The 16,066-nt window shown below is 36.4% G+C and overlaps 1 protein-coding gene across 3 annotated transcripts in view; it reads right to left on the bottom strand.

Annotated features, from left to right (window-relative positions):
* ATRX (ATRX chromatin remodeler) overlaps positions 1-16,066 on the bottom strand; it is a 453,401-nt gene that overhangs the window by 280,001 nt on the left and 157,334 nt on the right. For all 3 annotated transcript variants that reach the window (XM_030208839.1, XM_030208838.1, XM_030208840.1), the window contains exon 10: positions 10,544-10,616. In XM_030208839.1, the coding sequence (XP_030064699.1) occupies positions 10,544-10,616 (73 nt within the window). The remainder of the gene's footprint in view (positions 1-10,543; positions 10,617-16,066) is intronic.

Genomic DNA, 16,066 nt, shown 5'->3' on the forward strand with positions numbered 1-16,066 from the left:
AAATCATACAGCAGACAATTGAAAGGTCTCATTTTCAAAGCATAATTTGTACAACTTGAACACATTACTAAGCTAGTTTTGACTGTTGTAGAAAACCAATGTTAAAAAAAGAACTACTGCTTTCAATCTATCCTCCCCACAACCTGAATCTGTCAGCTAACATGTCAGCAAATCTGCCCCACCCCCAACATACTCTTGTATCTTTCCTGCTCTTTTCAATGTCAGATGGTCTAACAGCAGTGGCCCTAGCAGGCTCAGCAGTGGTCAGAAGATTTTATATAAAACTATATAAAACACAGCACCTACAATTTGTTACTGAATTATGAAGGAATAACAAATGTCTGAAATGAAGGAGAGAGTGTATAAAAGCACCACAGCTTTATTTTCAGCAATACATATTCTTAAGAAATAAGTTCAGGTTATCACACTCGCAGTGACAACACAAATCAGTTTCAAAATTTACTCTGTTTTTATTCAGTATCACTACAATTATGTTCAGAATCGACAAATGCATGTTATGGATTGTCTTGCTCCATTAGACCACTTAATCCCTAGCCAAGCAATGGTGCCGCATTTTTATTTATTTAGTTTGTCTTCTTACAGTATCAGGCTCACTATAACCATGGTGCAGCAACATCTTCTGTTGCAAGAAAGTTAAAGATTATGTTTACTCAAGATGACACAAGAAGTGAATTAAATATGGATAAGAGGGAACGTAAAGTTACTAGACACCCCCTGACTTCTAATTTATCTCTATTAATCATTGGGAAGAGTGTTTAAGAATCTTGCGATTTATTAAAAAAAGATAACTGCGTCCTAATACATCTAAATTCTAGTAGAACCAGTTTCCTAAATTGGACATATCTTCTAAATAAGATAAAAAAATATTTTACAATTTTAATTTTTTGTTTTCTAACCAAAAACAGAATTGGTAGTATAGACTAGTAACTAAGGCCCTGATGCTCAGAAGCAAATGAAGACGCTAGAGGCCATTAGCACCGGACTAGCACCCACATTTGCTATCGAAGAATGCACAGACTGCTCCAGCTCGGGGAACAATAAGCGCACCAAAGCATACCACAAATAGCATACAAATGCAATTTAAATAAGGCAATTTAGTATTCCCTCTGATGCTCAACAAGAGTACCCTTAACACCAGGAACCTAACGCCAGCTCAGGGCTGGCGTTAGGTGTCTAAAGAGGCCATGCCTCTTTAAAAAGACATTCCAGCATACTGCACAACAGAACGCCTTCTTAATAACCAATTACCAAGACACAATCTTATTATTCTCCTGAAGGAACATCTTGCAGCTACATCATACCATCTCAGCTTCTCCTACATGAGCACGCAGCTGTAGAATGCACTACCAACTAGCCTGAAAACAATTAACGAAATAACTTTCGCAAATCTCTGAAAACATACCTCTTCAACAAAGCCTACCCCGAGAATCCATAGCATAATTATAACACTTCACCACCCCGACCTTCCCTGAAACTCTTCTTTATATAACTGTTTGATTAGTTCTCTTTGTTATCTTTGATCTTTTGGAACACCAATTGTATCTTTATCCTTGATCTATGTAACACCAAATGTATTTTTACCTGGAATGGCAATGCCATAACAGGTTTGTGTAAGCCACATTGAGCCTGCATATAGGTAGGAAAATGTGGGATACAAGTGCAATAAATAAATAAATAAATACATCATTGGGGCCTCATTTCTCTCTGTCACACCTCACTGATGCATTAGGGTCATTTACAAAAGCACATCTTACAGGAAAAGCCAGCTAACTTTTAAGGGCAGGATTATTCCCCTTCAGCTGCACTTACCAGCAGCCAGCAGCAATTTCTCCTCCTTACCTCCTCCCCCTCTGGCATTCCGGGCATGCGCTTAAGAGCTGTGCTTAACGCAAAACTCTTAAGCACGTCAGGCACCATCCTGCCCCTAACTTCCGAACAACTCCTTTACGCTCAACGCTATGAGCTGCCTATATTTGCATCTCAGAGTTCAGCATGAGGGAGTTGTTCAGATGCACTGATCGGGCAGTATTTCTCCGGCCCTGTTTGGAACAACGCCGGAATTTTGATTGGGGTCTCTGATATGCGTAACAGAAAAGTTTAAATCCCACCTTTCCTACTCAATAGTAGCTCATGGCTATTCATGTTTAAAACTCTACCATCAACAATGTGACTGCTGTAGGCTTCCAAGAAGGCAAGAGTAAACTATATGGCACAGCAACAGTTACAACACTATCAAAGAGCACAAGGCATTTATCTTTGGAAAATAGCCTTACTATTTTTGAAGACTGTCCCCCAGATTCTATATATGGCATTCAAAATTGTGCATGCAAATTTGGGCGTGGAACTCAATTTAATGGAGTAATGAGTCAATTAGTGCTGATAACTGGGTGCTAATGGCAATAATTAGAATTTACACACGCATCTTGCTACTTTTTCTATCAAGATGTGTGCATAACTTCTTATGCACGGATCAAATGGAACTTGCATATTTATTTTATTTACATTTATATCAAACAAGATACAGCGAAGATGACACAAAAGAAATAGATCTCTTGATGACACAAAAGAAATAGATCTCTTGACAATGCTTGATTAGTCCAGATTTGTGTAACTTTAAAGACTCAACATGGCCGTGTTTCGGCCAACCGGCTTGCCTCAGGAGACTTTGCAGTCTCTCAAAGACATCTAGATAAAAATGAACAATGTATCTATCGATATAAAACCAACTTTGAAAGCTAGTATAATGAAACCATTATACAAAACCCTTTCTCCTTTGGCTAGAAGGTAAAGAAACTGCCAAAATGTATCGTGCAAAACTCTAAGAAAAATGCTGTGCAGGATCGACAAACAAGTGTTGCCTTCTCTAGTGATATATACATTGTCCTTTTTTTATCTAGACGTCTTTGAGAGACTGCAAAGACCCTGAGGCAGGCCGGTTGGCCGTGGCTTTGTCGAGTCCTTAAAGTTAAACAATAAATCTGGACTAATCAAGCATTGTCAAGAGATCTATTTCATTTCTGTCATCTTATGTCTTCTGTGATCTTGAGTGTGTGAAGACTTGTGTTCTTCTGTGTCCACATTTACATACCATTTTCTTGATCTGATCATTCAAAATGGTTTATAAAATGCATAAAAACAATATAAGTATGAAACAGAATAAAAAACTGTCTGAACAAAAGTAGTAACAGACTAACAATAAAACCAAAAAGACCCATGAATTTCTATATTATTGAAAAAATTCAAATTATTGGGGGAAAATGTTTTTTAAATTTTCTCCCAACGCCATGAGATTTGTTTCTAATCTCAACTCCATGGGGGAGTTTATTCCACAAATCTGGCCCAATCACGTGAAAGGCCTTCAACCACCATCTAACTTTTTTTTTTAAACAATGTTCACTCCCAGAACCTGAAGTAAGCTACCTTGACCTGATTGCAGCAAGTCGACTTGGAATGTAAAAAATAAGTTTTTCTTTCAAATATACTGGTGTCTGACATCGTAACACCTTGAAAATCAAAGATAGTAATTTAAAATGAACCCTTTCCTTCCTGGAAAGCCAGTGTATTTATTCAGAAGGGTTTTGGCACTCTCCCAGCAATACCCTCCCAACAATAATCTGGCTGCTACATTCTGAATTATATAGCCAAAGCAGAAGTGAACTAGAAAGAACGAATGTGGGAGACAGATGAGTCTACCGGTCCGTGTCTGCCATCATCTACTATGTTTTGTTACAGTGGTCTTCCCAAAACTATAAAATGAAAGTCGAGAAAAACCACTTATCAATGCTACAGCGGCTCACAGTCAACTGTACTCTACAAATATTGATTTCTGTTTAAAAAAACAAAACTATCCTTCAAATATTTCAGCAATCCATTGAGGGAGAAAAAGACTGCCATTCTGATTCATGTTTTAGTCAGTTCTAAACTAGATTACTTTATCACTTTAAATGGGTTATGCTGTGCATAAGCATCAGGTAGTTCAGAACACATAGGCCCATCTCCTAACAGACGTAAAAGTAAGAGACACCACATTTTCTTAGTTCAACAATTGCACTGGCTGCCAGTTAGTTTTAGGATTAGACTTCAACGTACTGGTGTTAGTGTTGGGCTCTGAGTATTTGCAATCTACTGTGTATATTGAGATTTTCAAGATGTATGCTGCTAGCACCTCCCCCACTAAATGAGATCAAATTACAGAGTATTTTGAAGAGTGCTTTCTCTTATGTTGGTTCTTATTTGTAAAATTCACTTCCAGTTGAGTTCCACTGAACCAATTACTGCTAAGCAGGCATGAGATTAACAGCTGGCTTTTTCAACAGCTTTTTAAGTGTATGTTGTTGCTATTAATTTGAGTTTTATATTAATTCACTATCAGTTTGTGTTTTATATAAATTTATGTATTTATTGAATTAGTATTTTAGATTTGATCCTACATTATATTTCATTTTTCTTATTTTTGTATTTGTTTGTTTTATATTTTATCTACTATAGCTTGCCTTGGGCTAAAACAGGGAAGGTGGGATAATAAATGTGATTATTTACATATTGCATACAAAATTAAAGAATAGCAATGAGGCCCCAACCAATGGCTACATGGTTTAAAAAAATTCAGTCCATGCTCACATTCTCTCTTGTATTTTAGAGTGGCATGCAGTCCACAAGAGTAGTGTGCATCCATGACCAACAATACCATGGTGGGAGAGGAAAATAAATAAGGGGGGAAAACACCAACTGGCTGAAAGTTAAGGCCTGTAAGTGTCTTGTCCCTAGGTCAGCCTGTAATGTTGGAATGTTCTGAACTGAGTTTAAAGCTCAAGGGAAAAAAAAAACTATTAATCTTTAAAATAAACATTTATAATTTGGGTTTCAATTCCTAAGTGTTTATCAGTTGCTAATTTGGGCATTTAGTTAACTAATCAGCATTTACTGGTGTTTTTACACCACAAATACTATTGCCGAGTGCCTAATCCAGTTATATGTATAATTTAAGAGGTATCAGAAGGGAAAAGGCATAAACTTGAATATACAAGACAAACTAGGAAGGGTTGAAAGTGGTGTTTTTCCAATGTTTATCCAATAAACATCCATTTTAAGATTGGCAACATGGGTGTTATAGCAGTACATATTGACTGAAACCTGAAATCAGATGCACTATATATAATGGAAAAACAATAAGATTCAGGAAAATAGGTAGATTATACCAAAATATTTTAGGCCACATTTAGACCTGGTTGTTTCAATTTAATCATCAAAGTATTGATCAAAGCTTTTTAAAGTATCTATACAAATGTTAAGCATTAAAGTTCAGGTTTCATTTTCTTCAAGTTAATTTATCCTTAAAACCAAAATGCTTCATTGCTGCTTAACACTGTTCTATCAGGCAAGCTACTTCTGTAAAAATGCTAATTAGTTGTACTATAGCATGTGATAAAGCAAGCTATCTGCTCATTTTAAAAGCTCCAAATAAGCATTAGGATGCAATGAAAATTAAAAACTTGGACAAGAAAAGTTTTATAAACATTTATTGCATTCAATTGCTTAAAAGCATTATGCATTTATAACATACCTTTTAACAAAGATTGGAAACATTTTACATTACCATCTAAGAGACGCTAGCAGCTTTTTAATAATAAAATTAAAATACACATTTTAATAATGAAGCACACAGCACTGTCTGTCATACAACCCAGTCAGAAACTACACACTGGCAAAGATGACTCCAGGACTCAAACATGTTCAGAAATCAATATTTTAATATTCATTTAGTGCATATTCAAAAAAAGGTTATCTGCAAGAGGAATTTGTTTCAACCAGAGATGCGCAGTCTCTCAAGAAGCAACACTGGAATTAAACTCCAGAAATCAGTATTTATCTTGCTAAATTACTCCCTCAATAGGTTTGTAGTTTTGGACTGCGTGTTCATTGCTTAGGGGAAATTAATCCAATAAATATATCTGAAGGGACAGAGATCTAATAAAATGGGCTGAATTAGATAAACCACCACCAAAAGCCAGACATTTTCAAGTATTATGCAGTAACAAATGTGTGTTAAACCATCCTGCTGGTTAGATAAGTGTTTGTTGTGCCACTTTGGCTTTTTAAGTGCATCACAAATGTAAACAAGCAGCAGTTACTATGGCAGTGGGTATGCTATAGACTTAAAACTCAATTCTACAAACTTATTTTGGAGACATTTTAAATAGTCAAAAGACTAAAACCATATGAGACCAATAACCTATAGGACAAGGAGAATAAATATTCTCTTTTAGAGGCATTAAAATTTCCATTTTATCAACACAGAAAGCACCTTCAGAAACAAACATAAAAAAACAACCCTTCATATTTTAAGTGAACTCCAAACTCCCACTCCAAAATATACCTTTGAGCACTATTGTCACATAAAGAGCAGAATAATCCAATGGGCATTTTTTTTTTTTTTTTGCAAACCATATTTTGGGAGTTAACCAGCACATCTCTAGTTTTAACATTTCCCTCCTCTTACAAAACTAGATATAGAACTTGTTCAAAGTTAACACAAAAGCAGTGGACAGAAGGTGATAAAATAAATGCAAATTTATATAGAGAAATATTTTAAAATATTCAAATTAAACTTAAAAACAACTTATTCTACTGCACCAATTTTGTATATAAAATAAGATAATCATGCAGGGCTGTGGCAACAGAAAAATATTTTCTAGGCATCTGTGCACGGAGGATATTTCCATATTTAAATATATAAATTAAACAATCTAGAAGAAACATCTGGTAGAATTTGTCATCCAAAGAAATCAATAAAACTAAGCAAGAAGTGTGAGGAACAGAGTTAAGGCATTATGGGGAGGGAAAAGATTATTTATTAATGGCTAGCACATACTATCTGCCATGGGGGGTCCATTTTACTCTTATGGGCCCAGACGCAGATAGTTTGAACTAACCAGTAACATAGTAACTGACAACAGATCATCATTAGTAAATGACTCCCTTCATATACTGTAATAGCAAAAAAATAATCACTATGAACCCTCCTTTGTTTCTGGTCATGGCTCTATTAGTTATGTCACTGAGGGGTCCCTTTTACTAAGCTGCGGCAAAAGAAGGCCTGTGCTGTCTTCAGTGAGTGTTTTTGATGCACGCTGAGGCCCCTTTTACCGCGGGTAAAAGGCTGGGTTTTTCTAAAGAAATGGCCATGTGGCAAGTGAAGCACTAGCCGAGCGGCCATTTCAGGGGCGGGGGCGCTTACCTCCACCCATTGAGGTGGCGGTAAGGGCTCCCACACTAACCTGGCGGTAGCCAGGAGGCATGCAGCACTGCTCAATTACGTTCGAGTAAACACTGAGGGTGGGAACTACTGCCGGGCTGCTGCGGTAGCCTGGCGGTACTTCTGGTTTAGTGAGAGGTAAGCCCATGTTGGGAATACCACCGCTTAGTAAAAGACCCCCTTAAACGCTTTCATTTTACATTGCTTTTTGGGTCTAAAGTAATCTTATTCCATCAACAGTAAATGAGAACAGCAGAATACTGTGTTGTTGTATTTGATCCTCTACTCAGAATTCAAAACAAATCCAATGAAGCACAAATTCTTACAAGCAGGACTTGCTAAGGTCTTTACAAAAATTAAACTGTGGTTTTCTTATTCTATTCCTAAACCATGTTGATAGTATTTCTAGGTCTTTTTCCAAAAATAGGGAAGGGGAAAAACTTAAAATAGATCAGCTTTTATTATAACCACACATGTTCAAAAAAATTTCTTCCATTATGGTCACTTCAGCAGAAAAGGTGTGAGCTAAATCTAAAATCCCCTTCACTGATGCCGACAAATGCTCATGATGGTGCGCGATATACCATCATTTTCAGTTTCTCCAATTCATAATGCTAGAAACAGCTAAACAGGAATAGTTTTAAAATCATTCTAAACACATTTCTTCTTAGTAATTAAAAAAAAAAAAATCAGAACACAAATTTTAGCTGCTTAATGAATTATAATTTTTGTAGCAGTACTACTGCTACTTCAAATGGGAGCACATATTATCCAATTTTTTTGCCTTCGCTTCCAAAATTTACCCAGAAGCATTTTATGCTTATTCCAGCCTTGTTGTTTCATTTTCTACCTATACAAACTTCCAAGTCCTAAGACAGAAGAAACACAAAAACACCAGTCTAGGAGAAATGTCTATCCATTTTAATTTCCACATCACTCTTTCAAGACTCCACACTCACCCTCAAGCTTCTATATTTGTGATTCTAGAGCAGCAAATTAAGGGGCCAATTAGCTCACAGATATCTGTGCACACACAGATCTGGTAAGCAATTTTTAAAGAAACCATGCATTTTCATTTTGAGAACTTGTTTACATCGCTAATGGGACATAATTCTCCTATGAACCTTGCCATTCTGTGTATGCTTTACTCTATTGACCTACACATATCCAGAACATTTTCTCGGGAGGGGGGAAGCAGGTCCTGGTAGTTTCTCCTTTTTTCCAGTTCAAATCAAAACTGGTGCTGAGAACTTAGCTTTCACTTGCAAACACTTAGGGATTTTTCCTTTTTCAATAGATCCTCTCAGTGTTCCAAGGCTGATGCTAGAGTACTACTACTACTACTACTTAGCATTTCTATAGCGCTGCCAGGGTTACGCAGCGCTGTACAAGTTTAACATGTATCAAGGGCTCTAATCTAGCCACCAGATGTGTTGCCTTTGCTCATGGCTACAAACCCAACCCACACCCTCATCATCCAGAAACTCCAAGAGACTGGTTAACACTGCTACCACAGAATCCATAGCCTTAGTAAACCAAAACACCCTTTCAAAGGAAGTGCCCAGAACTTGCCATGGAGCCACAAAGCTAGCTCCTAAACATATGTGAGATGTGAACCCTGCATACACCTTTTAGCTGTGCTGAGGGAAAATTTACAACAGGCTAATTTACTCAGATGTACAACTTTAAAACCCAGCCTCTTAAAAGGCCGCCTTCCGAATATTTTCCCCAGGACATCAAAAAACAGCTAGAAGTCACTTTACACTGACTAGCTCTAACTAGTCTGAGGAACAACTGCAATTTAAAAAAAAAAAGGGGGAAGGCATAGTCACAATTAAAGCCAGAATACAGCATAAAATTATTTTATATGAAGGAAAGTACCCACAGAAAGTAAATTTTAATAAAACATACAGCGAAGGTCAAAAGATTAGGATTATCCCACTTTCATTTAGTCTTGGCTACCAATAAACTGTTGAGTATTTGAAGTTTTTCCTCACTTTCTTTAAATAATCAGAGAAAAGTAATGAAAGGAACTTATACACACTTACTGAGTGTATAATCCTAAACAGATGGGATTCTGAAACAAGGCAGCGCCCTTCACTGGCAACTGCACAGTAAGACAGCAACAATAGACATAAGGTATTTACTAAGGCCACCCATTCATATGTATGAGCATATACTCCAATTTTCTAAGTACTTTCTGAATAAAATAATCCAATGACAAGAACACGCAGAAGCAAATTCTGCTTAATCTGATTTCTACAGTATCAGGCTTTAATTGCCCAGTTAGAAACCTTTCTGAGCAGCTATAATATTTTTTTTAATTCTGAGGTCTCTACAAGCATTAACAGTAAGCATTAAAAATTATAGCTTATTTTAGATTTAAAAGTACTGCCCTTGGTCTTCACCTTCTGGTGTGGAATTCTGCTTCAAAAATTAACATTCAGAATTAACTCTAAATTGGCCTTGAATCTTTCTGAATTAAAAAGCATGATTGTGCCATCTACTTTGCTGGTCAAGCAAATCGCATTTTAATCTCATTTATATTACAGTACAGTAAGATTTCTACTTACTTTGGTGTTCAGTCTCATGTACACTAGAAAACCTAAATTGTCCTAGAGAAGTTTACTTGAGTAGAACTTAAAGACCATGTATATAAATCAACACATTAGTGATTAATCTTTCATATCCACAGATGAATTTAAAAACAGCTTGCTGAACAGACTGAGAAAAAACCTATGAAAAGCTTCTTCCCTGTAAACCTACATTCTTTGGTTCTTTTCAACAAAATACATTTTTAAAGAAACAGAACTGTAACAAGTTAGGTAGCAGCAATATAAGATTCAACTATAAACATTTTGTTCGTCACTGCCAGATACAGAGGCTTAAAACCCAGTCAAGTAAGTAAATTCCCATTTATCAAAGCTAAAGTTTGAATTGCCAAGGTAAACACTAGCCACTAAAAAAATTCCATTCTTTTACACACATACATGGGAACATACAACTGACAGTGCTGCAGTGCATTTTATAACACACCCTATGCAAGGTGTGTTATTTTCAAAAATATATTATTTACGCTTTGTTTTTCGGGGGTTTAGCTGTGGTTTGTTGACCACTCGGTCAAAGTTGCGGGCAGCCTGCGAGCGAGTCTGTACAAGGCAGGAAGTCCTGGTTTTTACAACCTGCTTGCTGTTCCGTTGCTTTGGTTTGTGCCCACGCTTAGGGTGTGTTATAACCTTTTTAAAGTCCATACGGATGGAATCATACCTATTCTCAGGATCATCGTCATCATCATCATCTTCCATGGCAGCAAGCCTCGATTTATTTTCTCTTTCATCCCCTAAAATAGGAAAAACAATTTAAGCGTTTCACCATACAAGAGCACTGTTCATAATAAAATCTCCACTTCTCAAAACTTCATTGTGTCTTAAAATGATCAGATGCCTATGCAAGTCAACCTTTTTAGGCTGGATCATTAATACTTGATCTTTAATTTCTTTAGTGATTGGTAAATCACATCACTTTAACCCAGATTAATTAAGATGTGATAGTTTAAATGGTTAAGGAACGTATAAGAGCCAGAAAGACGGCTCAACATTCAATGGTCACTTAGGATCATTAAGTGATTAAAAACTAGTAAGTGTTGCAAAAATCAGCATACCTGGATTTAGGAGACAAAAATCATTTAAGTGTCCTTGAAATGAGAGCTCATATTCATGTTGAACTGTATTAGACATGCTATTATGTTAGTGTTGTTTTCTGATTATATAGCTGATTTCTTCTCAAGTCAAAGGTCAATCAAAATTTCCTCTGATTGGTTTGAACAAATGTGTTGCAATGACTGCAATGGGTACCCCCCCACACAAAAAAAAATAAGCTTGCAAATAAATGGGCACCAAGCTAAGACCTATGTACTAAAGGAAATGTTTTCTTCAATTTGTGTATATGGGAAAATGGATTAGTACATCAGGCCCTTAAGAGTACCAAATCTTATCAGTTGCATACACTGTAAAAAAAAAAAAAAAAAAAATCAAACTGCAATGCGAACTACAGATCATAAATATATAGTCCAATGGCAATTTTCCTTGAAAAAGTTTCACAGTATTTTATCTATTAGCTTTGATGATTCTAGGTATCAGGCAGTAAATATTACTACCATTCAATGGCAGCATACAAAGAATCACAATTGTCCTATTTCAAATGCCTGGGGCAGAATGAAAGAGAAGACAGTCCAGCATTCATTTTCGAGTTATGGATATTAACTAGAAATTGTTTTCAACATATTAAAATATATATATATACAAAGTATAAGAAAAAAAATACAATGTAAATGATTAATCAACTGTCTATCAAAAAAAGAAGGGAACAAAGTGGAGTTTTGTCCTCAAAAGTTTAGGCTTCAATAAATGTTAGCCTATAAGATGCTCCCAGCCACACAGTCTGTAGGACAAAAGAACTACACAAGTTCAGGGTTTGATCTTAACCAAGAACTCATGACCCAAATCAAAATTTCCCCCAAAACTGGCTCATCGTCATGGCTGAGTTATCTGGTGCTGTCAAACAGCATAGCATTTTCACTAAATGCATCTGCCTATGAGGAACAGCCATTCCTATGAGTAAACTGAATCAGGTATGCATCTCTTGTGAAGCTTCATGAATAGAGGGCCACGTCTCCTGCCATGACATATATGCTGTCTACTGCATTGCCCAACTCATACACTTAGCAGACACACTCCATTGCTACCCCCATGTTTAAACTTGTACAGCGCTGCGTAACCCTGGCAGCGCTATAGAAATGCTAAGTAGTAGTAGAGGTATCTCAGAATGATATTTTAAAAAGCATCTTCCTCCATAGAGCCACAGAGTATATCAATGGGAGTCAACAAATGCAGCAATGGATGAGAGTCAAAGATGGTGGGAAGGAGAGTACCACAAAGATAACAGCTAGCATGAACAGAGATTAGTGGAATGGATGGAGCCATATGAAGCATATTAGAGAAGGCTTTAAATTAAGGAAAGAATGAATAAAGAAAAACAAATCTGGGCAAATACCTGCTGGGGAGAAACTTCAAGCAGGGTTGATTTTTTTTTTTTTTTTTTTTTTTTAATGATGTGCATTTTGGAAGCCATAGGTTGTTTTTTGTTTGGTTTTTGGTTTGTTTGGTTTTTTTTTGCAAATTTATTTTTCCCCATATCTAGAGAAAAAAACCTAGCCTAAACTAAGCCCCCAGGGAACTGTGTTGGTATACAAATTTTACTCTACCATAATAAAGCCTGAACCACCTGAAACTCATTCAGACTTAAAAAGCATTCATACTAAAATGTGAAACTGAACATATTTGTTTTCCTTTTAAATTATATTTTTAAGAGTTTAACAAGTTTAACTGTAAAAAAAAGTTTCACTGTAAAAAAAAAAAGCAAAGCATCAAAATATTTCAGCAGATGAAACTAGAAATTCTGCAGTAGGTCTTTTAAAAGGTCCTTAAAAGGTGTATAAAAATACTTTCTTTAAATTTTCACAAATGGAGACTTGCGTTCCAGATTCTTAACTGGTTCTCCTAAGGTAACATTGCTAAGTACATAAACACACAGCAGGCAAATACCACACAACAAGCATTCCAGAGAACAGACCTAAAGCTAATGCACTCAACAGAAAAACAGCCATTCCAACAAACAACCACAGGTGCTAATAGAAGGTAATGAAAACAATATTTTATGGAGTAATCATGAAGAACATAGCATCCATGCAACAAAACATGGTCAATAATCCTAACTGAAGCAGGAAAATACTTTTGTTCATGCTTACTCAACAAAATAACTGCATCTGAACAAATCTTCACACCTTGTTAAGAACTTTAAAACAAAAATGTAATCTGCAAATGGTCATTTCTAGGACAGAAAACAGGACCACAAATGTAGGGAGAATACTGAGGAAACTGACACGATGTGTCTTGAAAGTAATATTTTATTAATGCTTCCATTAGAAAAAGCACTTCAATGCAGTGTGATGGCAAACATTCAACGGTCAAGGCACGCTACCATCCTGAAACATGCCACAAAAGGGGGTCCATTTGTTAACAACATGCATTATTTGCCACAGAGCCCATTTTATGCAATAGTCCTGGTGGCAAATAATGTGCACCAACAGCATTAATGTGGGCTGTTAGTAAACAGCACCCAAAATATAAAGGCACTGCTTTCAAATGAGGGGATCATTCTGAAGCTATTTTGGCTGGTGTGCCTTTCCTTTTCCAAAACTCACTCCAGATACAAACACTGTGCTACAGCACATAAATGGTCATTTTCAGGTATACTGAAACAGAACCAATTACTGAGTCTCTTCAGAAATTAAAAGTATAAAACAAAGGCATCTAACTAAAGCCTGAAGACGCAACTAAAGCTTGAAGCACATCACTTCTGAAAATCTTACCAGCAATTCCTTCTAAGCTGGATTTCACTCATTATTACAGCACAGCGTACAAACCTAGTCAAAGTTGTGCACAGCACAATATTAAAATCTGCATAGCAAATTCCTAGGTAAATCTATTTATACATTTTATAATGACTTGCTAACAAATGCCTATTGGCAGGAAAATCTTGGAACATGAAGCAGGGGGCACTGCAGCATTCACTGGCCTTAGATGAAACAGAGAGGTAGGTAAAAAACAAACATGGATTTTATGTAATTTGCATCATTTTTTTTGTCATGGAAAGCTACAAACATATTTTATTTTGGCAAGCAGCTTTTAATAAAATAAGCTTTTTACTGTACACAAATTCTTTAAAAAAAGAATATCATCCCTGAATTAGAATATGAACCCTATGGGACCTGTTTACTAAGGTCCGTTAGTGTTTTTAGCACGCCTACACTTAGCGCGCATGCTAACCATGTAGGCGCCTATAAGGAAATTGTATACACATACACGGTTAACGCGCATTAAAAATGTTAATGTGCCTATAACGCTGCTTACTAAACAGGGCCATATGTTTGATTCATACTGTCCATCTGACCAGATACTTATGAAAGGTATTTAAAAAAAAAAAAAAAAAGTACCTTACATATACAAATCTGAACAACTTCTTATAAAATACTGAATATTCATACCTCACATTTTTAAATAAAATGTTCTTCTTAAAGGTGCTTAAAATACAATTATAGTTTTAGCCATTTCAGTTTCTTTAGTTTAAGTGCCTTCAGGAGTTCCAGTTACCCATAATTGATTTTAAATATAAATGTAGAAACCATGGTATGCTGACCTCCATGCTAATATTTTTTCTTTTGGGGAGAGGGGTGGAAAGGGAGGAATCCAGTCATTTCCAGCTCAAATGAGAACCAAGGGCTTTTGATCAGAACTGCCATGGAATTTCTTCATTTTAACTCCCTTCCTAACATACTTAGCCCAGCCACTGCAGTATCAGTCCTAAATCAGGCCCTTCTACAAACCCTGCAATTATGTGCCCTAAATCTGTCACTAATGTGAGATAACAGGGGGGCTCACTGCCAACTGGGCTGTGAACAATGCTTCTGTAGCATTACCAGCCCTAGCTGGCTCCAACAACAGGAAACCTGATAAACACTGGTCCTCTATCATGCAGGATCATGTGTCTGTATGTGGTGCAAAATGCATTGCTCACCTCCCACTTTGCTCCAAGCGTAGGACTTAAATTACAAATAAGCATCAAAAATTTTCCCACATAAGTTCAGTGTTGTTGTCAAACAGTTCCTTTGTATAAACCAGGCTTTCCCAAACCAGCCCTGGTGACTTCACAGGTAATCAGGTTTTCACTATATTCACAATGAATATGCATGAGAATTCTGTATATAGCATATAGCCAGTATAAGCAAGTTTACCTAATATATATTCATTATAAGCATCCTGAAAACTTGTCTGGATGTGATGTCACCAGGACTGTTTTGGAAAGCTACGGTCTAAATAAAGAAGCAGAAAATGCTAGCAGATAGGAGCCTCCTAATTTTCCATTCCTATAGCAGTGTCACAAACTCCTGTAGATATGTGGGGCTCTTTCCTCCTGCTTTCATCAAGTGTCCTCTAGGCTTATTCAGGCATTTCATAAATTCTGGTCACTTGTCTCTACCACCAAGCCTGGAAGGCCATTCCATGTGGAAAATCAATTATGCCAAACATGCTTAGCTGATAATTTCACATTATTTAGGGAAAGAATTTGGCATACATGAGCTGCTGATTTAACAAAGCTGAGACATTAAACATAAAAATTTCTGAGAAATGAGAACCTCCTATTAAGATGTACAATAGTAAACTTGAGATTCCCTACAGGTGCTAAATATTCATAGGCCTGCAAGGCAATTTTTAAACTCCCTGTAAATTTCCCTTTAAAAGTCAGAAGCCAGCTGATGTCACAGACTAAACCTACAAAAACTAGATGCATCTCAAAAAAGATATAGCTGAATTTTTAAAAAAATATACAGAGAAAGACAACTAAAATAATAAAAGGGATGGGAGACTTCAACTATAAGGAAAGGCTAATGAGGTTTGGGCCCTTCAGCTTCGAGAAGATAACTGAAAGGAGATATGATAGAGGTCTATAAAACCATGAGTGGAGTGGAACAGGTAAATATGAATCACTTGTTTATTCTTTCCAAAATGTAAAGACTAGGGGATACACAATAAAGCTACTAAGTAGTATATTTAAAACAAACTGGTGAAAATAATTCTTCACTCAGTGTAATTAAGCCATAGAATTTGCTGCCAGAGAAAGTAGTTAGCACAGCAGGGTGTAAAAAAAAAAAAGGTTTGGACAAGTTCCTAA

The sequence above is a fragment of the Microcaecilia unicolor genome, chromosome 7 (genome assembly GCF_901765095.1).
Source record: "Microcaecilia unicolor chromosome 7, aMicUni1.1, whole genome shotgun sequence".
Classification (NCBI taxonomy): domain Eukaryota; kingdom Metazoa; phylum Chordata; class Amphibia; order Gymnophiona; family Siphonopidae; genus Microcaecilia; species Microcaecilia unicolor.